This window comes from Balaenoptera acutorostrata, chromosome 20 (assembly GCF_949987535.1).
Source record: "Balaenoptera acutorostrata chromosome 20, mBalAcu1.1, whole genome shotgun sequence".
In the NCBI taxonomy this organism is placed as follows: domain Eukaryota; kingdom Metazoa; phylum Chordata; class Mammalia; order Artiodactyla; family Balaenopteridae; genus Balaenoptera; species Balaenoptera acutorostrata.
This window is the reverse complement of record NC_080083.1, coordinates 47,963,397-47,990,684: the sequence shown is the minus strand read 5'-3', so window position 1 is coordinate 47,990,684 and position 27,288 is coordinate 47,963,397. Positions and strand designations below refer to the sequence as shown.

At 38.7% G+C, this 27,288-nt stretch overlaps 2 protein-coding genes across 3 annotated transcripts in view; both read right to left on the bottom strand.

Moving 5' to 3' along the window:
• The window catches only part of EFCAB3 (EF-hand calcium binding domain 3), a 44,340-nt gene extending 21,794 nt beyond the window's left edge, over positions 1-22,546 (bottom strand). Inside the window, exons 1-3 of one of the 2 annotated variants that reach the window (XM_007175804.2) lie at positions 21,400-22,546; positions 15,608-15,698; positions 13,160-13,236 (exon numbers count right to left, since the gene is read on the bottom strand). In XM_007175804.2, coding sequence (XP_007175866.1) covers positions 13,160-13,236; positions 15,608-15,681 — 151 coding nt within the window. In that variant the 5' untranslated portion in view covers positions 15,682-15,698; positions 21,400-22,546. Of the gene's footprint in view, positions 1-13,159; positions 13,237-15,607; positions 15,699-20,653; positions 20,717-21,399 lie in introns of those variants that run through there. The other variant, XM_057536950.1, reaches the window with a different exon arrangement.
• A 127-nt stretch (positions 22,547-22,673) lies between these two features.
• EFCAB13 (EF-hand calcium binding domain 13) overlaps positions 22,674-27,288 on the bottom strand; it is a 112,836-nt gene continuing 108,221 nt past the window's right edge. Inside the window, 2 exon segments of the mRNA XM_057535190.1 lie at positions 22,674-23,154; positions 24,627-24,674. Of these exon segments, the coding sequence (XP_057391173.1) occupies positions 23,129-23,154; positions 24,627-24,674 (74 nt within the window). The 3' untranslated portion in view covers positions 22,674-23,128.

Here is a 27,288-nt window from a genome sequence, read left to right as displayed (position 1 = left end):
GCGGTGTGTGGGCTTCTCATTGTGGTGGCTTCTCTTGTTGCGGAGCATGGGCTCTAGGTGCGCGGGCTTCAGTAGTTGCAGCACGCGGGCTCAGTAGTTGTGGCTCACGGGCTCTAGAGCGCAGGCTCAGTAGTTGTGGCACACGGGCTTAGTTGCTCCGCGGCATATGGGATCTTCCCGGACCAGGGCTTGAACCCGTGTCCCCTGCATTGGCAGGTGGATTCTTTTTTTTTTTTTTTTTTCCCAATGAAAGTTTAGTATTAGTTGTTTTGTTTGTTTTTTTATACTGCAGGTTCTTATTAGGCATCAGTTTTATACACATCAGTGTATACATGTCAATCCCAATCGCCCAATTCAGCACACCACCATCCCCACCTCACCGCAGTTTTCCCCCCTTGGTGTCCATATGTCCATTCTCTACATCTGTGTCTCAACTTCTGCCCTGCAAACTGGCTCATCTGTACCATTTTTCTAGGTTCCACATACATGCATTAATATACGATATTTGTTTTTCTCTTTCTGACTTACTTCACTCTGTATGACAGTCTCTAGATCCATCCACGTCTCAACAAATGACTCAATTTCGTTCCTTTTTATGGCTGAGTAATATTCCATTGTATATATGTACCACAACTTCTTTATCCATTCGTCTGTTGATGGGCATTTAGGTTGCTTCCATGACCTGGCTATTGTAAATAGTGCTGCAATGAACATTCGGGTGCATGTGTCTTTTTGAATTACGGTTTTCTCTGGGTATATGCCCAGTAGTGGGACTGCTGGGTCATATGGTAATTCTATTTTTAGTTTTTTAAGGAACCTCCATATTGTTCTCCATAGTGGCTGTATCAATTTACATTCCCACCAACAGTGCAAGAGGGTTCCCTTTTCTCCACACCCTCTCCAGCATTTGTTGTTTGTAGATTTTCTGATGATGCCCATTCTAACAGGAGTGAGGTGATACCTCATTGTAGTTTTGATTTGCATTTCTCTAATAATTAGTGATGTTGAGCATCTTTTCATGTGCTTCGTGGCCGTCTGTATGTCTTCTTCGGAGAAATGTCTATTTAGGTCTTCTGCCCATTTTTGGATTGGGGTGTTTGTTTCTTTGATATTGAGCTGAATGAGCTGTTTATATATTTTGGAGATTAATCCTTTGTCAGTTGATTCATTTGCAAATATTTTCTCCCATTCTGAGGGTTGTCTTTTCGTCTTGTTTATGGTTTCCTTTGCTGTGCAAAAGCCTTGAAGTTTCATTAGGTCCCACTTGTTTATTTATTATTATTATTTTTTTTAAATTAATTTATTTATTTTATTTATGGCTGTGTTGGGTCTTCGTTTCTCTGCGAGGGCTTTCTCTAGTTGTGGCAAGCGGGGGCCACTCTTCATCGCGGTGCGCGGGCCTCTCACTATCGCGGCCCCTCCTGTTGTGGGGCACAGGCTCCAGACGCGCAGGCTCAGTAATTGTGGCTCACGGGCCCAGTTGCTCCGCGGCATGTGGGATCTTCCCAGACCAGGGCTCGAACCCCTGTCCCCTGCATTGGCAGGCAGATTCTCAACCACTGCGCCACCAGGGAAGCCCCCCACTTGTTTATTTTTGTTTTTATTTCCATTACTCTAGGAGGTGGATCAAAAAAGATCTTGCTGTGATTTATGTCAAAGAGTGTTCTTCCTATGTTTTCCTCTAAGAGTTTTATAGTGTCCAGTCCTATATTTAGGTCTCTAATCCATTTTGAGTTTATTTTTGTGTATGGTGTTAGGGAGTGTTCTAATTTCATTCTTTTACATGTAGCTGTCCAGTTTTCCCAGCACCACTTATTGAAGAGACTGTCTTTTCTCCATTGTATATCTTTGCCTCCTTTGTCATAGATTAGTTGACCATAGGTGCGTGGGTTAATCTCTGGGCTTTCTATCTTCTTCCATTGATCTATGTTTCTGTTTTTGTGCCAGTACCATATTGTCTTGATTACTGTAGCTTTGTAGTATAGTCTGAAGTCAGGGAGTCTGATTCCTCCAGCTCCATTTTTTTGCCTCAAGACTGCTTTGGCTATTCGGGGTCTTTTGTGTCTCCATACAAATTTTAAGATGATTTGTTCTAGCTCCGTAAAAAATGCCATTGGTAATTTGATAGGGATTGCATTGAATCTGTAGATTGCTTTGGGTAGTATACTCATTTTCACAATGTTGATTCTTCCAATCCAAGAACATGGTATATCTCTCCATCTGTTGGTATCATCTTTAATTTCTTTCATCAGTGTCTTATAGTTTTCTGCATACAGGTCTTTTGTCTCCCTAGGTAGGTTTATTCCTAGGTATTTTATTCTTTTTGTTGCAATGGTAAATGGGAGTGTTTCCATAATTTCTCTTTCAGATTTTTCATCATTAGTGTATAGGAATGTAAGAGATTTCTGTGCATTAATTTTGTAACCTGCAACTTTACCATATTCATTAATTAGCTCTAGCAGTTTTCTGGTGGCAGTTTTAGGATTCTCTATGTATAGTATCATGTCATCCGCAAACAGTGACAGTTTTACTTCTTCTTTTCCAATTTGTATTCCTTTTATTTCTTTTTCTTCTCTGATTGCCGTGGCTAGGACTTCCAGAACTATGTTGAATAATAGTGGTGAGAGTGGACATCCTTGTCTCGTTCCTGATCTTAGAGGAAATGCTTTCAGTTTTTCACCATTGAGAATGATGTTTGCTGTGGGTTTGTCATATATGGCCTTTATTATGTTGAGGTAGGTTCCCTCTATGCCCACTTTCTGGAGAGTTTTTATCAGAAATGGGTGTTGAATTTTGTCAAAAGCTTTTTCTGCATCTATTGAGATGATCATATGGTTTTTATTCTTCAATTTGTTAATATGCTGTATCACATTGATTGATTTGCGTATATTGAAGAATCCTTGCATCCCTGGGATAAATCCCACTTGATCGTGGTGTATGATCCTTTTAATGTGTTGTTGGATTCTGTTTGCTAGTATTTTGTTGAGGATTTTTGCATCTATATTCATCAGTGATATTGGTCTGTAATTTTCTTTTTTTGTAGTGTCTTTGTCTGGTTTTGGTATCAGGGTGATGGTGGCCTCATAGAATGAGTTTGGGAGAGTTCCTTCCTCTGCAATTTTTTGGAAGAGTTTGAGAAGGATGGGTGTTAGCTCTTCTCTAAATGTTTGATAGAATTCACCTGTGAAGCCATCTGGTCCTGGACTTTTGTTTGTTGGAAGATTTTTAATCACAGTTTCAATTTCATTACTTGTGATTGGTCTGTTCATATTTTCTGTTTCTTCCTGATTCAGTCTTGGAAGGTTATACCTTTCTAAGAATTTGTCCATTTCTTCCAGGTTGTCCATTTTATTGGCATAAAGTTGCTTGTAGTAGTCTCTTAGGATGTTTTGTATTTCTGCGGTGTCTGTTGTAACTTCTCCTTTTTCATTTCTGATTTTATTGATTTGAGTCCTCTCCCTTTTTTCTTGATGAGTCTGGCTAATGTTTTATCAATTCTCTTTATCTTCTCAAATAACCAGTTTTTAGTTTTATTGATCTTTGCTATTGTTTTCTTTGTTTCTATTTCATTTATTTCTGCTCTGATCTTTATGATTTCTTTCCTTCTGCTAACTTTGGGTTTTGTTTGTTCTTCTTTCTCTAGTTTCTTTAGGTGTAAGGTTAGATTGTTTACTTGAGATTTTTCTTGTTTCTTTAGGTAGGCTTGTATACCTATAAACTTCCGTCTTAGAACCGCTTTTGCTGCATCCCATAGGTTTTGGGTCGTCGTGTTTTCATTGTCATTTGTCTCTAGGTATTTTTTTATTTCCTGTTTGATTTCTTCAGTGATCTCTTGGTTATTTAGTAACGTATTGTTTAGCCTCCATGTGTTTGTCTTTTTTACGTTTTTTTCCCCTGTAATTCATTTCTAATCTCATAGCGTTGTGGTCAGAAAAGATGCTTGATATGATTTCAATTTTCTTAAATTTACTGAGGCTTGATTTGTGACCCAAGATGTGATCTATCCTGGAGAATGTTCCGTGCGCACTTGAGAAGAACGTGTAATCTGCCGTTTTTGGATGGAATGTCCTATATATATCAATTAAATCTATCTGGTCTATTGTGTCATTTAAAGCTTCTGTTTCCTTATTTATTTTCATTTTGGATGATCTGTCCATTGGTGTAAGTGAGGTGTTAAAGTCCCCCAGTATTATTGTGTTACTGTCTATTTCCTCTTTTATAGCTGTTAGCAGTTGCCTTATGTATTGAGGTGCTCCTATGTTGGGTGCATATATATTTATAATTGTTATATCTTCTTCTTGGATTGATCCCTGGATCATTATGTAGTGTCCTTCCTTGTCTCTTGTAACATTCTTTATTTTAAAGTCTATTTTATCTGATATGAGTATAGCTACTCCAGCTTTCTTTTGATTTCCATTTGCATGGAATATCTTTTTCCATCCCCTCACTTTCAGTCTGTATGTGTCCCTAGGTCTGAAGTGGGTCTCTTGTAGACAGCATATATATGGGTCTTGTTTTTGTATCCATTCAGCCAGTCTATGTCTTTTAGTTGGGGCATTTAATCCATTCACGTTTAAGGTAATTATCGATATATATGTTCCTATGACCATTTTCTTAATTGTTTTGGGTTTGTTTTTGTAGGTCCTTTTCTTCTCTTGTGTTTCCCACTTAGAGAAGTTCCTTTAGCATTTGTTGTAGAGCTGGTTTGGTGGTGCTGAATTCTCTTAGCTTTTGCTTGTCTGTAAAGCTTTTGATTTCTCCATCGAATCTGAATGAGATCCTTGCCGGGTAAAGTAATCTTGGTTGTAGGTTCTTCCCTTTCATCACTTTAAGTATATCATGCCACTCCCTTCTGGCTTGCAGAGTTTCTGCTGAGAAATCAGCTGTTAACCTTATGGGAGTTCCCTTGTATGTTATTTGTCGTTTTTCCCTTGCTGCTTTCAGTAATTTTTCTTTGTCTTTAATTTTTGCCACTTTGATTACTATGTGTCTCGGCGTGTTTCTCCTTGGGTTTATCCTGTATGGGACTCTCTGCGCTTCCTGGACTTGGGTGGCTATTTCCTTTCCCATGTTAGGGAAGTTTTCGACTATAATCTCTTCAAATATTTTCTCTGGTCCTTTCTCTCTCTCTTCTCCTTCTGGGATCCCTATAATGCGAATGTTGTTGCGTTTAATGTTGTCCCAGAGGTCTCTTAGGCTGTCTTCATTTCTTTTCATTCTTTTTTCTTTAGTCTGTTCCGCAGCAGTGAATTCCACCATTCTGTCTTCCAGGTCACTTATCCGTTCTTCTGCCTCCGTTATTCTGCTATTGATTCCTTCTAGTGTAGTTTTCATTTCAGTTATTGTATTGGTCATCTCTGTTTGTTTGTTCTTTAATTCTTCTAGGTCTTTGTTAATGATTTCTTGCATCTTCTCAATCTTTGCCTCCATTCTTATTCCGAGGTCCTGGATCATCTTCACTATCATTATTCTGAATTCTTTTTCTGGAAGGTTGCCTATCTCCACTTCATTTAGTTGTTTTTCTGGGGTTTTTTCTTGTTCCTTCATCTGGTACATAGCCCTCTGCCTTTTCATCTTTTCTGTCTTTCTGTAACTGTGGTTTTTGGTCCACAGGCTGCAGGATTGTGGCAGGTGGATTCTTAACCACTGTGCCACCAGGGAAGTCCCGGCAAAATGGCTCTTGAAGGATGTTCATACCCTAATTCCTGGAACCTGTGAATGTATTACTTTACATGACAAAAGGGATTTTGCAGATGTAATTAAGGTAGATTACCCTGGATTATCTGAATGAGTCCCTTATGAAGCAAGAGAGATGTGGCAGATGAAGTGAGAGATTCAAAGCAGAAGGACTTGACTAATTGTTGCTGGTTTGAAGATGGAGAGGGCATGTGATGTGGAATGCAGGCAGCCTTAAAGGTCTGAGAGAGGCTCCCGGCTGACAGCCAGCAAGGAAGTGGGACCTCAGCCCTATACTGCAAGGAACTGCATTCTGCCAAAAACTTGAACAAGCTCAGAAGCAGATTCTCCTCCAGAGCCTCCAGATAAAAGGCCAAGCTGGTCAACACCTTCATTTCAGCCTTGTAAGACCCAGAGACGAGGGACCAGGTGAGCCCACCTGACTTCTGACTATCGATCTGTGAGGTCTGAATGTTTTGTACAGACTCAAAGTTTTTTGTTTTGTTTTGTTTTTAATTTTATTATTTATTTATTTAATTTTTGGCTGTGTTGGGTCTTCGTTTCTGTGCAAGGGCTTTCTCTAGTTGAGGCAAGCGGGGGCCACTCTTCATCGCGGTGCGCGGGCCTCTCACTATTGCGGCCTCTCTTGTTGCAGAGCACAGGCTCCAGACGCGCAGGCTCAGTAGTTGTGGCTCACGGGCCTAGTTGCTCTGCAGCATGTGGGATCCTCCCACACCAGGACTCGAACCCCTGTCCCCTGCATTGGCAGGCAGATTCTCAACCACTGCGCCACCAGGGAAGCCCTCAAAGTTTTTTTAAAGAAACACTCAAGGCATTAACTGGAGCCAAAGTTAGACATGTATTTTCTAAAATTAGTAAATGAAGAGGTGAATCCAGAACAAGGTATTCTCCCAAATGGTACCAGTATAAAACATTTCATATCACATTCAAATTTTAGCATCTCTGTGTATAAGAATGATCAATTCTATAGAAATAAGATACCTGCCTTATATTCGTGTGAAAAGTTAACATCTTTCTCCCTTGATATAAGGCTGTCTTCTCTAGGGCTGGAACTATCTCTGACGTGTTTCTTTTTTTCTCCCAGTATTTCTGGCCATGTAGTAGGCATTCATGAAGCTTAATCAACAAATTTTTATTGCACGCCTTCTATGTGCCAGGTGCTGCTGTAAGTGCCTAGGATACATTACTGCACTAAACAGACAAAAATTATGCCCTTATATAAATGTAATAAATAGGTAAGATAGAGAGCATGTTAGAAGGTTAGAAGGCGGTAAGTGCTACAGAAAAAGAGAAAAAGTAATACAGGGTTGGGGGGCGTTGGGATTTCTAGGGATTGAAGGATAGGTTGCTTGTATTAAAATGTAAGATTTGAGCAAAAACTTGAAAGGTGAGAGAGTGGATATCTGGAAGAAGAGAGGACTAGGCAGAGGGAAGAGCTAGAGCACAAAGGCCGTAAGGGGAATGGGCCCGGCATGCTCTAGGAACAGCAAGGATGCTAGCGTGGCTGGAGCAGAGTGAGCAAGAGGAAAGGAGTAGTAGAGGTCAGAGAGGTAATATGTGCGTGGTTATGTTTTACATTTTTTTTTAAATTTTATTTCAGATTGGTTTTAGATGTAGTTGCAAAGATAGAACAGAGAGTTCCCTCACCCAGTTTCCCATAACATTAACATTTTACATTACTAAGGTACATTTGTCACATCAAAGAAGCCAACATTGGTGTAGTACTATTAACTAAACGGCAGACATTATTCGGATTTTACTGGTTTTTCCCTACACCCTTTTTCTGTCCAAGATCCCATCCAGGACACCATATTACAATTAGTCATCATGTTTTTTTAACCTCTTCTGTATAACAGTTTATCTGACTTTCCTTTTTTTCTGATACCCTTGCTAGTTTTTGTTTGTTTTTTTGGGTTTTTTTGGCTGCGTTGGGTCTTCGTTGCTGCGCGCGTGCTTTCTCTAGTTGCAGCGAACGGGGCCTACTCTTCCTTGAGGTGTGCGGGCTTCTCATTGTGGTGGCTTCTCTTGTTGCGGAGCACGGGCTCTAGGCGCGAGGGCTTCAGTAGTAGTGGTGCGCGGGCTCAGTAGTTATGGCTCGCGGGCTTAGTTGCTCCGTGGCATGTGGGATCTTCCTGGACCAGGGATCTAACCTGTGTTCCCTGCATTGGCAGCAGGATGCTTAGCCACTGCGCCACCAGGGAAGTCCTGCCCTTGTCAGGTTTGAGGAGTGTTGTTCAGGTACTTTGTAGAAGTCCTTCAATTTGGGTTTTTCTGATGTTCTTCTCATGGTTAGCCTGAGATTATGGGTTTTGGGGAGGAAGACCACAGAACTGAAGTGGTGTTATCATCATTATATTAAGGCTATCAACATGACTTATCACTGGTGATGGCAACCTTGATTAACTGGCTGAGGTAGTGTTTGTCAGATTTTTCCACTGTGAACTTCCTTCCTTCCTTTTTCATATTCTACTCTTTGGAAGCAAGTTGCTAAGGGTAGTCCAGACTCAAGGGACAGAGGGCTCAGGGGAATGGGGAATTAAGCTCTACCTCCTGGAAGAGGTAATATCTACATACATTATTTGGAATTCTCTTGTAAGAGAGATTTGTCTCTTCTTCATTTAAAAAATTCAATCATGGGACTTCCCTGGTGGCGCAGTGGTTAAGAATCCGCCTACCAATGCAGGGCACACGGGTTCGAGCCCTGGTCCAGGAAGATCCCACATGCCATGGAGCAGCTAAGCCCGTGCTCCACAACTACTGAGCCCACGTGCCACAACTACTGAAGCCCGTGCGCCTAGAGCCCAAGCTCCACAACAAGAGAAGCCACCACAATGAAAAGCCTGTGCACCGCAACAAATAGTAGCGCCTGCTTGATGCAACTGGAGAAAGCCCGCGTGCAGCAACGAAGACCCAACGCAGCCAAAAAAAAAAAAATTCAATCATTTATTTCTATCACTAGGGACTTATCGATATTTATTTTATACTTTGAGTTATAATCCAATACTATTCTATTTATTTTTGTTGTTCAAATTGTTCCAGCTTTGGCTGTTGTGAGCTCTTTCAGGTTCATTTCTGTATGTCCTTGACATGCTCTTGTCCTTTTGTATTTTGAGCATCTCCTTACTTTCTGGCACTGCAAAATATTCCAGGTTCATTTTGTATATTCTCTGCCAAAGCCCTAGAATCAGCCATTTATCCAAGGAACTCTGGTTCTTTGATAGGAGACGGACATTGGAAGTCAAGATCTGGGGGTGTCAGTGCTCTTAAGTCCTCTCAGCAAACAGAGCTAGGAAATATATGTACATATACTAACCCATGTATACACACATATCATATTATTTCTTGATCTATCCATCTGCAACCATATTAAGTTAAACATGAGTTCACACTGATGTCTTACTCTAATCCAGTTCCACTGCTTCACTTTAGCCTTCTCCCCTTGTTTATCTGAAACTTCCTACTCCAACAGAGAGAAACCTGGCTCCCACCATCCACCATTGAGTCACTTATTTATTCATTCGTCGTATACATGTACAACAGTTTCAGAATTGTTAATCTATACCCCTATGAGAAACAACTTTACTAATTAGAGTATATTGTGTGTTGTTTATGTATAGCTCCTTTTGTGTTCAGTCTTACAGTTTCTAGTCAAAATGTCGTTTTCAGAGTTACATAGGTCAGCGCCTCCCTCTCCCCGACCTGACTTATATTTTAACAGGATCACTGTGGCTATTGTTAGAACAGACTTTTGTAAGGATTTGGGTAGAAGCAGGGAGACTAGCCTCAGGTAGGAGGCTATCGTGGGTGAACAATAACAGTGCTTTAGACCAGGGTTGTAGCAGTAGAGGTGGTATAAATCTCGATATATTTTAAAGGTAGAGCCAATGAGATTTCCTGATGGATTTATTTATTTTTTAAAATACACATTTCTTCATTTATCTATTTATTTATTTATTTTTATTTTTGGCTGCATTGGGTCTTTGTTGCTGCACGCAGGCTTTCTCTAGTTGCTGCGAGCGGGGGCTACTCTTCTTTGTGGTGGGCGGGCTTCTCATTCTGGTGGCTTCTCTTGCTGTGGAGCACGGGCTCTAGGCATGTGGGCTTCAGTAATTGTGGCACGCGGGCTCAGTAGTTGTGGCTTGCAGGCTCTAGAGCGCAGTCTCAGTAGTTGTGGCGCACGGGCTTAGTTGCTCCACAGCATGTGGGATCTTCCCTGACCAGGGCTCGAACCTGTGTCCCCTGTGTTGGCAGGCGGATTGTTAACCACTGTGCCACCAGAGAAGTCCCTCCTGATGGATTTAGAGGTAGGGTGAGAACGAAGAGTCAAGGATGACTCCAGAGTTTTTCCAGAACAAGTGGAAGGATGAAATACCATTATCTGAGATGGGGAAGGCTATGGGTAGGTCAAATTTTAGAAGTAAGAGGCTGAGGGGAGGGGAGGATGGGGAGTTACTGGTTAATGGGTCTGGAGGTTCAGTTTGGGGTGATGAAAAAGTTCTGGAGGTGGATGGTAGTGATGGTTAGAGGACAATGTGAACATATTTAATGCCACTGATCTGTGTGAACTCTTAAAAATGGTTAAAATTGTAATTTTTATGTTATGTATATTTTACTACAATAAAAAAAAAAGAGTAAGAGGAACATATTAGGAGTTCAGTATTTTTTTTTTTGGCCACGCCATGTGGCTTGCAGAATCTTAGTTCCCTGAACCTGGGCCCCCGGCAGCAGCAGCATGGAGTCCTAACCACTGGACTGCCAGGGAATTTCCCAGGAGTTCAGTTTTTGACATGTTGAGTTTGAGGTGTCTTTTAGACATACAGTTGGAGATGTCAGGTAGGCAGTTAGATATGAGTCTGGAGCTGGGGAGAGAGACCTGGCTGGACATATACATTTGGGAATTGTTGGCATATAGGTATTTAAAGCCTAAGACTAGATGAGATCACCACATGTGTGAGTGGGATGAAGAAGAGAAGAAGATCAAGGACTGAGCTCTGGGGTGGTCTAACATTAAGAGGAATCAGGAGAAAGGGAGAAACTAGCAAAAGAGACTGAGGAGTGACCAGTGAGGTAGGAAGAAAACAAGAATGTGTAAATATCTAGGAATGGGAAAAATAGTTTTGGAGACAATGAGTATAGACACCTCTTTTGGGGAATTTTTCTGCAAAGAGGAGCAAAGAAATTGTGTAGTAGCTGGAGGAGGAAATGAGGTCACAGTATATTTCTTAGGGGAAATAATAGTAAATTTGTATGATAATAGGAATGATATAATAGGGAGCGAAAAAAATTGGTGTTGAAGAGGGGGGCACAGTTTCTTTGGTCATATCTTTGAATTTGAGAGAGGAGATGTGATCTAGTCCACAATGGAAGGATTGACTTTAGATAAAAGTATAAAGTTCATTTGTGGAAGAGGGAGGAGGGCAGAGTTTGTGGGTACAGATGCTGGTGGGGGTAGATATGGAAGTGGGAGTCTGTGGAAGTTCTATTCTGATTGCAGAATCAGAATTCTCTGATTATAAAGGGGTAGGAAGCAAGGATATCAACTGAGAGTGAGGATGGTAGCAGATGCTGGGGATTTGGAGGTGTTCAATAAATATTTGTAAAATGAACAAATTAACCTCTCATAGTGCTTAATCCTCACGACAACCATATTTTCTAGTTTCTGTATTTGATGCTTTGATATCTGGGGCCTTGCTGATCCTGGAGGGCCTGCCCCTCCCATAACTAGCCAGTTCCTAGAGATAGTAAAAGACTTGCCTGTGAGCATGTTCTTCATACACAAACCAACCAATCCAGAGACCATATCCCCAGTCACCAACTTTCTTAGGCTCTTAAACTCTAGGCTACTGTTCCTGTGTCCTAATCACTGCAGGGCCAGGTATCAGACAACTAGGGACAGTCCTGAAACCCAGAGCTCACTGAAATGATTTAACTAGCCAATCCTAAACCTGCTATTCCTGCCTTGTCTATTCCTTCCTGCAGAAACCAAACTAAGGCTCTTGCCCACTTCCCTCTACCCTTTGCCTTTTGACTGACTCTGGTGCTTCCCTGTTTGCCTCTTCATGGTGTGCTGTGTCTCTTACTTTTATGGATCTCTGAGAATAAAATACTTCTTCCAGGACAGTTGTTTCTATGTCTGTATGTATAACAATACCTGATTAAAACAAATAGTGGGTACCCTTAAGGCACCAATGTATATTAATGTACTTCAGAAGCCTTGAAGTTTTATAAAGCCATAAACTGTTATTATTAAGGTATTTAGTTCAGTTTTACAGTGAAAAATGAAGTGCTGATCCTGACAATCTTTTGTGTTTCCCAAACCAGCTTTCCCAGCAATAAAGGTGTTTTTTTGATTCTTGTCTCTTGGAGGAATTTCTTAGTTGGTTCCAAACTTGGAGGGGTGAAGCATTAACCTTCTCAGAACCCAAACACAGCCATGCTTGATTTTTTTTTTTAGTTTTTCTAGTGTGTCATGTTTTCCCTTTTCTCTGGACCTTTGCAGATTCCACTCTTTCTACCCAGAACACTCCCTTCTGTGCTCTTTGTCTGATTTACTCATTATTCAGCCTTCTCTGGGACTTCCCTCCTATCCTTACTGAGACTAAGTTAGGACACTTTCTTTTATGCTCCTTTAACTCTATACTTTCCCTATCATAACTTGTGTCATGTTGTAATTTAAATGGTTCAATCAACAAATTCATGGTTTAACTGTTTTCCCTGTAAGACTTCCTATTAGGGCAGGGAACATGTCTGACCTGTGTTTCGCCTAGTACACTGCTGGCTTTAAGTATTTGTTGTTTGGATGAATGAACTGTAGCGAGGGTAGCTCATTTTATCATGACAATTTTTTTCTATGAGAAATCCTGGTACTTTAGTTGTGTTGATACTGCTTTGTTACTTAATTTCTATTTGACCTTGTATTTTTTCTTCTCCACACCACAAGTTCTCCTTTGAATAAAAATATTTGGCCAGGACTGTCTAAATTCTTGAAGATGTCTATTTGAAAGTAATCCCCCAGGACTTCCCTGGTGGTCCAGTGGGTAAGACTACACACTCCCAATGCAGGGGGCCCAGGTTCAATCCCTGGTCGGGGAACTAGTTCCCGCATGCATGTGGCTACTAAGAAGTCCACATGCTGCAACTAAGAAGTCTGCATGCCACAACTAAAGATCCCACATGCTGCAACTAAAGATCCCGCCTGCCGCAATGAAGATCACACATGCCGCAACTAAGACTTGGCACAGCCAATAAATAAATAAATAAATAAATAAGTATTTTAAAAAGTAATCCACCTTCCTTCCCACAAATTAGACATTGTATCATAAAATATAGATATTTTTTGCTTTTAAATAACAGAGTACTGTAGACAACCCTTGAAATCCCAGATCTCCCTTAGAGAAAAAAAATCATCAGATATATTAAGGGGCTTTTGTTTATGCTTTCATTTTGGGATGGGTCTCATTACCTCGCATTTGTGAAGGGCTCAACTTCCTTTCTTTGTGCTGTAATTGGCTTGGCAGAGGTCCTGGTAAATCTTTATCCCTGAGAAAAGAGATACTTATTGAAACCAGCAAATATTAGTTCCCTTTATCAGTTTCTGCTGACTGGAGTGACTGTAAGCATCAAAATACATCCAGAGTCACACCACCTAAGGGCCCTGTTACTGTCAATTGCCAATAGCTACAGGATGGAGAGTGATGTTGGCCACGGAGGTCCACCTCTCCCCTATACTTGCCCATCAACCTTACCCCCTTAAAATATCTGATTTCTCCTATGTTACAAAAGAGGAAACTGAGGCTCAGAGGGATTAAATAACTTGTCCTGAGTCACACAGCTAATAACTGGAAGCCCTGGGATTCAAATCCAGGTTTATTTGTTGCCAAAGTTGAAGAATATAAGCCTCACACTATTCCTATTGTTAGAAATATAAGTTGTTTCAAATTTTTAACTAGTTTAAATAATCTTATGGTGAATATACTTATAGTGAAATTTTGTATTCACATTTATTTTACAACTTTGCCAAATTGTATTTTTACCTGCATATGAGAGAGAGAGAGAGAGGTAGATCGATCTCTTTCTCTCTCTCTCCCTCTCTCTATCTCTCTCTGTCTCTCTCTCTCTGTCTCGATATCTCTATATCAACCATATCTATCTATCTCTCATCAAGAGAGAAAAGTTCTGGAAAGTTTGGAACCCTAGGTGACCTTTTATTTCCTCAGGAAAGTAAAATCTGGAAAAAGAGGAAAATATTAATACTTTGGGGATATTTTGTATATATCTGCAGTAATTTTTTAGTTTAGGAACATAAAAATGTATTATGCAAAACTGGGTTTACTTCTAATATGGTAATTTAATAGTAAATTTATAATAATCATAATTTTATGGATTAATTTTATTTAAAATACATTTAGTTTTGATACTAGTAGAACTAAAAGTTTTAAGAAATATGTCATCTCTTAGTTTTTGTGCTTTTACAAGAAGCAATTTAAAAAGTAAAACTATAAGAAATACTAAACATGGTAGTTAAATAAAAAAATTATAGTTTATGAATTTAGTATCCTCTACAGTGTCTACTAGATTCAGCCCATTTTTAAAGAAGATCTGGTAAAATAGGAGGTGAAATGCACCATTCTCAATTTTTCTGACATGGAATTTGATCTAATTAGTCTTATTTTTCTCAGCTTTTACTAACATTGATATCTTCTAGTGTTTGCTTTTCATTACCAACTTGATGCCTTTACTCAGATTGGTTATTTTATATTTGTTGTATTTCTAAATATAAACAGATTTCTTTTGCACGATATAAAAGACGCAGTGGATGGAGAAATATGAAGTTCTCAAGAAGCAAGAAGAAAGTAGAAGCCCAGGCAATGTAAGTTCTTTATTAGCTACGTTTAAAAAACCATACTCTTGGCAGAATTTCACATCTTATCTTGGATCAAACATGGGAAATAGTTCTTTTATTTTACAGTGTTTCAAAGGTTCAAAGAACTTTAGATTTGGAATGAACCCAGTCTAGCCTCTCATCTCATGTAGGAATTCCCTCTACATGTGGTATTATCTAGTCTTTGCTTGACTACTTTCAGTGACAAGGAAGTCACTACTTCAAAAGATAGTTCGTGATGAAGGGTAAGGGAACAATGAGATCAAGGGATTTGGCTGCTATAAGGTTGTCTTACCCACATCCTGATAAAAAAGTCCATAATATATTCCTGTAGAATGGCATAGTCAAGGACACTAGGAGAAATACTCTCAAAGTGGCAAAGAAAATGGATAATTGTGAGAGAGGAGAGAGGCTTTTCTTCTTATGATCTGATAAAATTTACATCAGGCTTTCATTTTCAATCATTAGTGGCTACTGTTTATTGGAATTTGTAGTTATCAGATTGAGAAAAAGCTATTGTTAATGTCACAGGCGAACCTCCCTTCCCAATTTTAGCTCAAGGTTAGTCATAGCTAATTTATCAGATTTCATTTTACTGGCCATTTTTGAGCTACATACTCTTTCTCTATATTCTGACGCTTAGGGGTTTATGATCCTCTAAGTTTATTCTCCTTTAAACTGGCACTTGAAATGTCTTAATGTGTAACTGACAACTCCTTTAGCCTTCTGACAACCTTCTTCTTCTGGGGTATTCTGTCCCCTCACACAAAAATATCCTCTCATTTGGGAGAATAGGAAGGAGAACTCTTTGTTTCTCTAATCAAAAAGTATATATATATATCTTTCTTTTCATAAAAAAATCTTTATCTTCAATTCAGATGTTTTGTTTTATAATTAACTTTATCACAGAATAGATATTTGAAGAACATTCTAACTTGTTTCATTATAGCCTTTATGAGTACTTAATATATTCATCACCTTAATAATTCATCTTAATATATTGATCACCTTAATAAATTCATTACTTACCTCTTGCCATGGAAGCTGGGTACTTTTGTTGAAGGATTCAGTTTAAGTTTTGCTTTAATATCAGAAACTGCCATGTGGCCAGTAACTCTGTCTGGAATTCAGAAGATACAGTTAAGGATCAAATCACAGATTAATTTGTTTATATTCTTTTACAACTTTCCCAGCTCGAGACTTGGAGTTTGAAGTCCAGGGTCTCGTGGAATGGAAATATGTGCAAATGCAAGTTAGAAGTATGTGCAAAGTTGGAAGGCCACGTGGACGGGTCCCTTTACTATCCCAAGATCTCTAAGCGAAACTTCTTGCCATTGCTCCTCCTGCAAATAGTATCATCCTGATCCTGTATAAAAATAAATGGTAAAGCATTCTGCAAATATGCAGAAAAAGTTATTTAAAGACAAAATTTATTTTTAAAATGTGTTTTTCATCTCATAATTGACAGAGAATAAAATGTTATAGCATTTGCAAAATATTTACCTAATTGTTTATATCTTGGATAGCTGCCTGGTAGTAAGTAGATTTTCCCAGGGTTTCCTTCTGGGAGGTCCACCCCTGCCCTATCAGTTCTTATGAACCCACTGGTCTTTTTTAAAAATAAGAATAGGGGTGGGATATAATGCTGTTTTGCTACCTTAAATCCCCCTGAATGGACTATTAACCACTAAGGACTCCCTAGTCCTTCCTTTCTACTTCTGCATAGTTTAAGAATCAGAACCTATGGACCAGAAGCTGGGTTGGTAGGGCTTCTCCCTTTTATTGTTGGTCTTATCTCTCTAATTATCTTTTTTTAATATAAATTTATTTATTTATATATATTTATTTATTTTTGGCTGCATTGGGTCTTTGTTGCTGCGTGTGGGCTTTCTCTAGTTGCGGCGAGTGGGGGCTACTCTTTGTTGCGGTGCGCAGGCTTCTCATTGTGGTGGCTTCTCTTGTTGCGGAGCACAGGCTCTAAGCACATGGGCTTAAGCAGTTGTGGCGCACTGGCTCAGTAGTTATGGCGTGCGAGCTCAGTAGTTGTGGCTCGTGGACTCAGTAGTTGTGGCACACGGGCTTAGTTGCTCTGCAGCATGTGGGATCTTCCTGGCCCAGGGCTCGAACCCGTGTCTCCTGCACTGGCAGGCGGGTTCTTAACCACTGTGCCACCAGGGAAGTCCTCTAGTTATCTTTTTAATATATAGAGTGTATTAAGTAGTTCACTGACAAGAAAACTAGGTTGCTGACTTAGGAACAGCAGACAATCATACACTATTAAACCATGAAGAAAAAGTCTCTGAATGTTTGGTTAGAGTTCAGTCAATTTTCCTATGTCTTTACCTCAGACTCTGGAAAACTGTTGCTTCTAAACAACTCAATTACATGTGCTCAAAATCTGGAAACCTACCACAGAGCTGGGAACCCCGGAGAGGCTCGACAACGTAGGCAGTTGAAAGGTGCTGTGAAATCATCCTCATGGCTCAAAATAATCATTACTTTAAAAAACTACCTTCAATCTCTCACTGAGATGATTAAAAAAAAAAAAAGGACTCCTTGTAGATTCCTATAAAATCTGGATATTTACCTACTTCTAAGTGGTGCTACTTTACAACTTCTGGGCTTCAGTCAGATCAAGAATCCAATAAAGGGTTTGTTCCATCACACAACTGTGACCTCATTCACTTCTCAGGCTCAGGTCCAGGTAAGAATGACTCACAAGCTCCTTCCAGCTTTAGAGTAACTGTGATTTCAATGTGGTTCATTCGGCACCCTCAGGGTATGTGTGGGTATGACTTACAGAATCAGAATATTTTGACACTGATTGGATTTCAGGGAAGGGGAAGTTTTTTAAAAATTCTGTATTGATATATTTTCATGTTAAACATTGGTGAATTGAAAGTTGTTGAAGTAAAAAATTTTACCCAGTTCCCTTGGTTGAATGCTGATTAGGAACCATTTCATTGTTTACATCCAGAAAGAGGGAAAAATCAAACTCTCACAGGTTTTAGTCTATAGTGTTATCGAAAAGAGTGATTTTAAAAGAGCAATTAAGGAAAGTATTATGATTGTTTTAATCCGAAATTTTCAAGATCTGACAGGTCTCACAGTATTTAAATCATCTAAGCACAGAAGTTAGGAGTGTCTCTAGTCTTCATGATGGCTAAGCACAGATACCTCTGGCAGCAAAGGCTTAGGTTGAGCCCCCCAAGTTGTTTCAGGCTTCACTTGTTAGCTGCAATTCTAGAGATTTTCTATTCCTGCTCTGGGGGATTTATTTATTATGTGCATAATTTGACTTTTCCCTAGTCTGTCCAAACTTGGTATATTACCTTTCATTCTGGCTAGGGATACAGAGGAAAGAAAGGGAAGATTTAATTTACAAATTAAACAAATATTTAATTAGGGCCTACTATGTTAGGGGCTACCAAGACTTAAAATGAAGTTAATGACCACCATTCTACTTTCTGTTTCTATGAATTTGACTACTCTAGGAACCTCATATAAGTAGAATCATACAGTATTTGTGACTTGCATATTTCACTTAGCATAGTATCCTCAAGATTCATCCATGTTGTATCATGTACCAGAATTTCCTTCCTTTTTAAGGATGAATAATATTGCATTATATGTACCACATTTTACTTATTTATCTGTTGATGGACACTTGGGTTGCTTCCACCTTTTGGCTATCATAATAATGTTGCTGTGACACATTGGTGTACAAATATCTCTTCAAGACCCTGCTTTCAATCTTTTGAATATACACCAGAAGTGGAATTGCTGGATCACATGGTAATTCTATTTTTAATGTTTTGAAGAAATATCGTTTTCCATAGTGGCCACCATTTTACATTCCAACCAACAGTGCATAAGAGAGTTCTAATTTCTCCACATCCTTACCAATACTTGTTGTTTTCTGTTTGATAGTAGCCACCCTGATGGGTATGAGGTGATATATCATTGTGGTTTTGATTTGCGTTTTCCTAATTATTAGTGATTTTGAGTGTCTTTTTATAAGCTTGTTGGTTATTGTATATCTACTGTAGAAACATGTCTATTCAAGTCTTTTGTCCACTTTTTATCACTTGTTGTTGTTGTTATTGAGTTATGGGAGTTCTTTGTATATTCTGGATATTAATCCCTTATTAGATATGTGATTTGCAAATGTTTTCTTTCTGTAAGTTGCCTTTTCACTCTGTTGATTGTGTTCTTTGTTGCCTATGCTTTTGGTGTCATTTCCAAGAAATCATTGCCAAACCCAATGTCATGAAGCTTTTCTCCTATGTTTTCTTCTAAGAGTTTTAGGTTTTGTGTGTAGGGAGAAGTAGAATTTTAACACGTAGCATGTATCTCCTAGGGAAGAGTAGTCTAGGGTGAAAGAAGAGCAAAAGCACGTAGAGTAATCATGGGAGCTTGGGAGACAAGGAACTGTTCAAGACTGCATGAAGTGAGATAATGGGAGCAAAAAGGATTAGGTATTTGGGCTAGGGTTGGTAATTAGAACAGAGATTGCAAATTTGATCCCCATACAAGTTTTATTTGGCTTAAATAACATTAAAAATTTTTTTGAATTTCATAAATGAAAACATGGGTGATTTAAAAGTTATCAGTTTATGACTTCAGAAAAGCCCAAAGATCAGAGAACACATGTCCCACGTTCCTGCTTAGCAATAATTGGCAGGAGCAGAAAAACTGTCACCCTTTAACTGGAACCCAAGGTTTCCTGATTGCCACAGTCCCCCTCATTTTTTCTAGTCTCTTATACCCAGCATGTCACTCATTTAATATGTTTTTTTTTATAAACTTATTTATTTATTGGCTGTGTTGGGTCTTCGTTGCTGCACGTGGGCTCTCTCTAGTTGCAGTGAGCGGGGGCTACTCTTTGTTGTGGTGCGTGGGCTTCTCATTGTCATGGCTTCTCTTGTTGCGGAGCACGGGCTCTAGGTGCACAGGCTTCAGTAGTTGTGGCACGTGGGCTCAGTAGTTGTGGCTTGCGGGCTCTAGAGCCCAGGCTCAGTAGTTGTGGCGCATGGGCTTAGCTGCTCCGTGGCATGTGGCATCTTCCCCCGCCAGGGCTCAAACCCGTGTCTCCTGCATTGGCAGGCAGATTCTCAACCACTGCACCACTAGGGAAGCCCTTAACATGGTTTTTGGGGATACATGTACATCTTGATTGTTAAGCTAAGGGAGTCTAGACTTTATTAGCATTGGGGAATTCTGAAGATATTTAAGTAGAGATGTTGCATAAATATAGCTGTTTTCTATAGGAATTAATTCAACCATATCAATCTAAGAATCGCCTAGGCTCATATTCCCTTCTGATTTTATGAAGAATAAAAAGGCAGTGACTATTAGATGAGGGAGAATATATAGTATTAGGCTTCTTCCTATGTAGTACTGTTCACCAAAGGAGAAAGGAGCTTTATGGGAAAAGGTTGTGTCTCAATGTGATTTATAATTTGTGGACTCTGAAAACCTAACATTTTAGGGTAATGTCTAATTCATCCTGAATAGTTAAAGATATATGAGCCTTAAGGAGAAGAGAATCTCACCAGTTTCTTCAGTTACCAGACCAATGGGAACTGGATTTTTCAGGGGGAAAAAAAAAGTAGCTACCTCCCTCTCAGAGATGCTGCCCCTGCAGGTGAATCAGGCTTTACAGGCAGATGCCCTTCACTTCTCTCCCTGGCTCTTTTGCTTTCACTAAGTGTATAAGTACCTTGAGGTCAGAAGCTTAATATTCTATTTTCCCAACATTGGCTCTGTCCATTGAACATAGGTAGTCAATGAATGACTAGGGAAAGGCAAGATGTTCCTTCCTTTTGGGGCAGAGATCTTGTGCTTCACCATTTCTCCCTCCTCTTAGGCTTTTCTCAACCTCCATCACCCAGAAATCATCAGGGTATGGCAGCATGAAGGAACTGACTATTATTTCCCACTTCAAGTCTGGTAACCTGGGTAGGCAAAATTCTCTGGGTTGGCCTAATCCTGATGAGCCCCAGTTCCTCTCTTGCTCCCTCCTGACTAGTCTAGATTAATGATGGAGATATTTGCAGAAATTAGAAGGCTTACTCCTGGGACTTCCCTGGTGGTCCAGTGGGTAAGACTCCATGCTCCCAACGCAGGGGGCCTGGGTTCGATCCCTGGTCGGGGAATGAGATCCTGCATGCATGTTGCAACTAAGAGTCTGCATGCCACAACTAAGAGTCCACATGCTTCAACTAAGAAGACCGCATGCCACAACGAAGATCCCATGTGCCGCAATAAGACCCGGTACAGTCAAAAATAAATAAATAAATAATAAATAAATAAATTTTAAAAAAGAAGGCTTACTCCTCTTTACGCAATACCATTTAAGTTATTATGCATGCAAACCAACTAGTTATAATTTTTAAATTTAGTGTACACCAACATGGATGGTTTTTGGAGCAGCAACTATGTAAATGTACAGCAAAAAACCCTTACTCCCATACCATCCAACCAAGTCAGGGAGAGCAAGGATGTGAGAGGGCTTACAAAATCACATATAGAGGCAATAAGAGGAAAAAATAGAGAAATATGTGGCAACCACTTGCTCATCCTCATGATTTTTTCTTGAGAGTTGATCCAGAATGTCAGAAAATTTTCCTAGCATCAACTTAATAGCAAGTTATAATAATAGATTGCTTAACCCATGTTCTGCAGATCACTAAATACTCAGATTTTTAATATCTCCTCTTTATATAATATTTGAATCCATATGGATTTCATTTAGTTTCTTCACTAGTTCAACAAATATAATAGCATTTAACCAGTCTCTTATTCATTCATCTGTTCACCTCAAGAAATGATAATTCCATCTTTCCAGGCCTATGCTCCATCCTCTGTTGAAGCCAAAACGCGTGGAATATGCTTCAATCCTCTTCTTTTGTGTTCTACATCTAATCCAATTCATCCATTTCATAAGTACATTTTTAGTGCCTATTATGTTCTCGGCCCTGGGATATCTATCAGGAAATACTGTTGATTCCATCTTCAAAATATATATGTAACTCAACCACTCTCACCACCTCCACCTCTACTTCCTGCTCTGGATTACTGCAAAGACCTCCTAACTGGTCTCCCTGCTTCTGCTCTTGCTGTATCCACCCCTGCCAAGTCTCTTCTACACAGGAACCAGGACAGTCCTTTAAAAACTTAAGTCAGATCATGTCCTATCTCTGTTCAAATCCTCATTTTCCTGTGTTACTCAGGAAAAAAACCCAATCTTTATAATAGCCTTCAGGGTTTATACGATCAGCTACTCCCCACACCTGCACCACCCCCTTCCCCCAAAAGGAACTTCTCATTGCACAATCCTGGACTTGTACAGTGCATAGCTTATGTGGCTCAATGTGGTGGTCCCGTCCCCTACCTCTATGACCTTCTCTCTTCCTACATTGCCCTCGCTCACTCTGTTCAGCCACAATGGCCTCTTTACTCTTTCTCAAATATTACGAGCATGCTCTTGTATAAGGGCTTTTGCACTTGCTCTTCCCTCTGCGTGGAGTGCTCTTGCTCCAGACTTCTGCTCCCTGGTCTCCTTAGCTTTTTGCTTAAATGCCCTTTATCAGTGAGTCTTTTCTTGATTAACTTCCTCCACTTACAGTATCCCCTATACCCATTTTCTTTGCTTTATTTTCTCTGTAATCTCTGTCATACTATTATTTGTTTATTGTGTATATCTCTTCACTAGAAAGTAAGCTCCACGAGAGTAGTGAGCTTTGTCCCAAGCATGTACAATAAAACTTGGCACACGGTAGACTATGATTGTTAAGTGAATGGATACACGCATCCCTTCATTGCTTCAGCGGACACCTACTAACTGCAGGTACAGAGAATAAAAAGACTTACAAGATGGCACGTCTGGTTAGGGGATTAAGAGGTACAAACTACTATGTATAAAATAAATAAGGATACATTATACAGCACACGGAATATAGCCAATACTTTATAATAACTATAAATGGAGTATAACCTATAAAACATTTGAATCACTGCTGTGCACTTGAAACTAATATTGTAAATCAACTATACCTCAAAAAAAAAAAAAAAAAAAAGATGGTATGCCTACCCTAAAGTAGCTGACAGGGAAGTGGGACAAGTTCATCCAAATTCAGGTTTCTATAATCTGTGAGTGAATAGTGGTGACAGAAATCATCAAAATTAATAGGGTAGAATACATAAGGAACTAAACTATCCTGGGAAGTAGGTATGTATTATAATTTAGCTACATCAGTACTCATCTATTCAGAACCAAATGGGATGAAGGGCTGATTTCACTTAATTTACTGGTGGGCATATCCTAGGTAGTTTACAATTGGTGGACTGGTATGATACTTATCTGTAGGGCTGATGGTCCCAGGACATAAGCTGGGTTCCACAGCTTGGTGCACTGGATAGATGGAAGGTGCTTTGGGGTTAGGACTTAAGTTTGGGGCCAGCCTGTTGTTTATTATTTCCACTCACAGAGCTTGACAAGCAAACGGGCATGGATTCTGAGTCCTTGTGCTTTTCTTTTCTTTTTTTTTAGCAGATATGTTTTTGGGTCAGTCCTGCAATTAAAAAAAATTAAAATCTAATTCACATAACATAAAATTTACACTTTTGAAAGTGTACAATTCAGTGGTTTTTAGTATATTTACAAAGTTGTATAACCATTACCACTATCTAATTCCAGAACAGTCCCATCACCCAAAAACAAACCCTGTACCCATTAGCTGCTACTCCCCATTCTCCCTTCCCACAGTGGCTGTCTCCTGGCAACCACTAATCTATCTTTTGACTGTATGACTTTGCCTATTCTGGACATTTAATAAAAGTAGAATTATGCAGTTTGTAGCCTTTTGTGTCTGGCTTCTTTCTCTTAGCATAATGTTTTCAAAGTGCATCTATGTTGTGGCATGTATCAGTACTTCATTCCTTTTTATGGCTGAATAATATTCCATTGTGTGGGTATACCATATTTTATTTATCCATTCATCATTTGATGGACATTTGGATTGTCTTTGCTTTTTGACTATTATGAATCATGCTGCTATGAACATTTTTGTATAAGTTCTTATGTGGACATATGTTTTCATTTCTCTTTGGTATATCCCTAGGAGTGGAATTGCTTGGTCATATGGTAACGATGTTTCACATTTTGGGGACTACCAAACTCTTTCCCACAGCAGCTGCACCATTTTATATTCCCACCAGCACTGCATGAGGACTCCAATTTCTCCATATCCTTATCAACATTTGTTACTGTCTTTTTCAAATTATAATCATCCTAGTGGGTGTGAAGTAATATCTCATGGTTTTGATTTTCATTTCTCTAATGATTAATGGTGTTGAACATCTTTTTATGTGCTTACTAGTCATTTTTATATCTTCTTTTGAGAAATTTCTATTTAGATCTTTTGCCCATTATTAAAATTGGGTTACTTGTCTTTTTCTTGTTGAGTTAACAAGCTTTCTTTATATGTTTTAGATACTAGACCCTTAACAGATATATCATTTACAAATATTTTCTCCTATGCTGTGGGTTGTTTTTTCACTTTCTTGACAGTGAAGACCTTTCAGCCACAAAAGTTAGTCCTAGAATTTTAAAGCTGAAAGAGAACCGATAGATCATCCATCTAATTCACTTTTTTCATTTTATTGATAAGGACACTAAAGCCCAATGAGTTGAATTAATTTCTTTAGTGGCAGAGTTAGGAACAACTGCTTTGTATAACTGCACTGTAAATTGCACCAAATAGGTTACAATGTAGGGATGAAAACAATTCATCACAGTTGAAACCACTGGAAAACAATATGAAATACCTAATAATCACATGTGATGCAGCATGATGTGTACTATAAAGGCAAAAGGAACTCAGAAAAACAATCAGAGAGATAATGGTGTTCAAACACATGTCAACAAGTAGATAGAGGGTAGTAACTGATAAAACAATTAGGGAAAATAACTGTGGGATTAAGAAATATAAGTCAAAGTATTAAACCCCATCATTACAATGCCTTCACATCAGGCTTCACTCACCTTTAGTATCATCTGTGATTTTCATCAACTTCTGTAGAAGCACCATTCCTTTTGATTAAAGACAAGATTCAGAATCAAAATTATATAAATTTCTTAAGTTATGAAAAGTAGAATAGGAGGATGTAATTTTATATTAATTTTTCCTTAGATGAGTGGGAAACTGAAGAAAATGTTAGTTATATCTGATATACATCTTAATTAAAATTGCTTCTTTTCATGCCTTACTGTCTCAAACTCCAAAAAACATTTTTTTGAAAAGCATTATAGAGTCAGCATTGAAGTCAAGAGTATTCATTTATCATCTTTTAGGATGTGAAGAAGTGAAGTAACTTTGGAAACCTGCTGACTCAAGAGCAGGATGCTCTGCTACCCATTTCATTTTCATTAGTGCGTTGGTTATGAACTGTTGACTAATTACATACCTTTTAATGATACAGGTATTTCTTTCTAGTGGATTCTCCTGTGAAATGTGTGGGTACAATATATGTCATAATATTACCTGTAGAATCTCCTCCCCTCAGTCCACTCCATCCCACAGCCAGAAAAACAACAGCCAAACAAATACCTTAAAAGTACTAATTCAACTCTTTTCTCAAAACATGGGGTAGTTTGGTTTTCTAAATGTGAGGAGATTTACTCTCAGAAAAAAAATTGCTCAGTTACCGAGGTTTGGTTTAGTTTGGTTAGATAAAGCCAATAATGTACTGTTTTAATACCAGGAAAGGTCAGTGGCAGGTTATGGAAACCTGGAAAATTCTGTGGTAACTTTAGGCTGTGAAGGTGGTACAGGGCAACATATCATGCAGAAAGCAGTACACATAAAGTATATATATTTTCTTTATGGGAGGGGAGATAGTAATATTAATATAAAACACATAATGTGTAGAATTAAGAAAAACTGATCAAACTCCTTTTATTTCTTCTCCCTCCTTCCTCCCCTACCCCATTCTCTCTCTCATTCTCTCATTCTTTTCTTCTTTATTGCTCGGCTCTTCTCCCTGCCTAGACATTAGTTTGCTAAAGGCATCCTATGCCATTTTTGGATATTGTATGGGGCACCACTCTGCCCAACTCTGGTTGGGAATGTGACTTGGAAGATATCTGTTCCTGACAAGAAGCAGAATTTATTTTTATACAGTATTTTTTTTTCTAAATATGTAGTAGAGTTTCTCTATATTCCTAATGAGTGTGATTTTTAAAATTCTCAGATAGAACCCCACAACCCAAGCACAACTGAAGGTCAGAGTGGAATTTTGAATGTTCACCATCAAATGACATAAATATTAGCAGGTCTTGAAGTTGTTCATATAAATGTGTCATTTTCATGTTTGTGCCTAGGTAACTGAAATCTACCTTTATTCCTTAGAAAAACAGAAATGGTGAAATAGGAATTGGGGAAAAAGATTTTTGTGTGAAAAATGTTACTGTCTAAAAAGTGACTGTCTAGTCATCTGAAATTTGAGTGTGAAAACTTAAATCACAGTAGTACATGTTTGAATGCACAAAAAAGTCAATATAGTATTCAGAAATAAAATCTGTTCCCTTAATACCTATATCTACACAGAAAATTTAATAAGTGGAAATTGAGTATTATTTGGTGAGTTTGTGGAATAGACACTACTATTTGTAATTTCTAAAATTATAAAATATACTTTTAAATGTCTAAATTTTCTTTAATGCACTGTAGATTTCACAGAATAAAATATATTTTGGTGTCAGCAAGTGGAACGGGGCTTTTACAGTGATGAAAGCAAGAGGGTGAGCAGGGTGGGCATGTGAAATGTGTATGTTTGATAGAGACTAGAAGGAAAAGAAACAAACAAAAAAGCAACACCACTAGGAAAACCAGGGAAGCAGGAGTGAAAGAAAAATAATCTATTTATAGAGACATGGAAAAGTTAAGAAAAATAGGGAAAAAGAAGAAATGGAAGAGGAGAAAGAAGAGTGATGGAAAGGTAAGCAGGCAAGACTGTGAAGTTGTGCTTTCTCAGCTTTGTAAATGGTTTTTTAACAATTGATTCTGATTTGGGTGACTCACTTAGGACTCACATAACTGTTTCTTCTGAGTTGCCCGGATTGGGAGGGTTATCTTAAGAATGACCTCAATACAGCTGCTTGGGTTAGTGAATGTTTAATTATGTGAAAGCAGGAAACTAGAACCTCTAATAGTCAGTCAATCAATAAGCATTTATTGAGCATATACTATGTATTCAAAAACTAAGCCTTGCTGAAAAGCAGAAACTTTGCTTGTCTCTTTTTCATCTTTGAACTTTCTTTTTTTACACTGCTTGAGTACTCAGTAAACGCTTATTAATGAACTCAGATCTTATACATGACCACGAAGGATTACTTCCAGTATCCCTAAATTCAGCAGCATGGTTTTAAATGCTGGGGTTAAAGCCTACCAAAGAGACATTTCTGAAAGTTTTCTGGCACCGGCAACAGAAGCAGCAGTAGATGAGATAGAATGGACCTATTCAACGAGATCTTTTTCCTTTTACAAATAATAAAATAAAACAGCACTCACTTGGAAAGGTTAAGTGTGGGTACCCAGAATTTAAATTTATTTTCTCTTACCAAGATTCATTTTGTAGATACTTGCACAAAGTACCTTAAGTTATTTTTAAATTCTTGTTTTTGAAACACAATCAGGCTTTCAGAG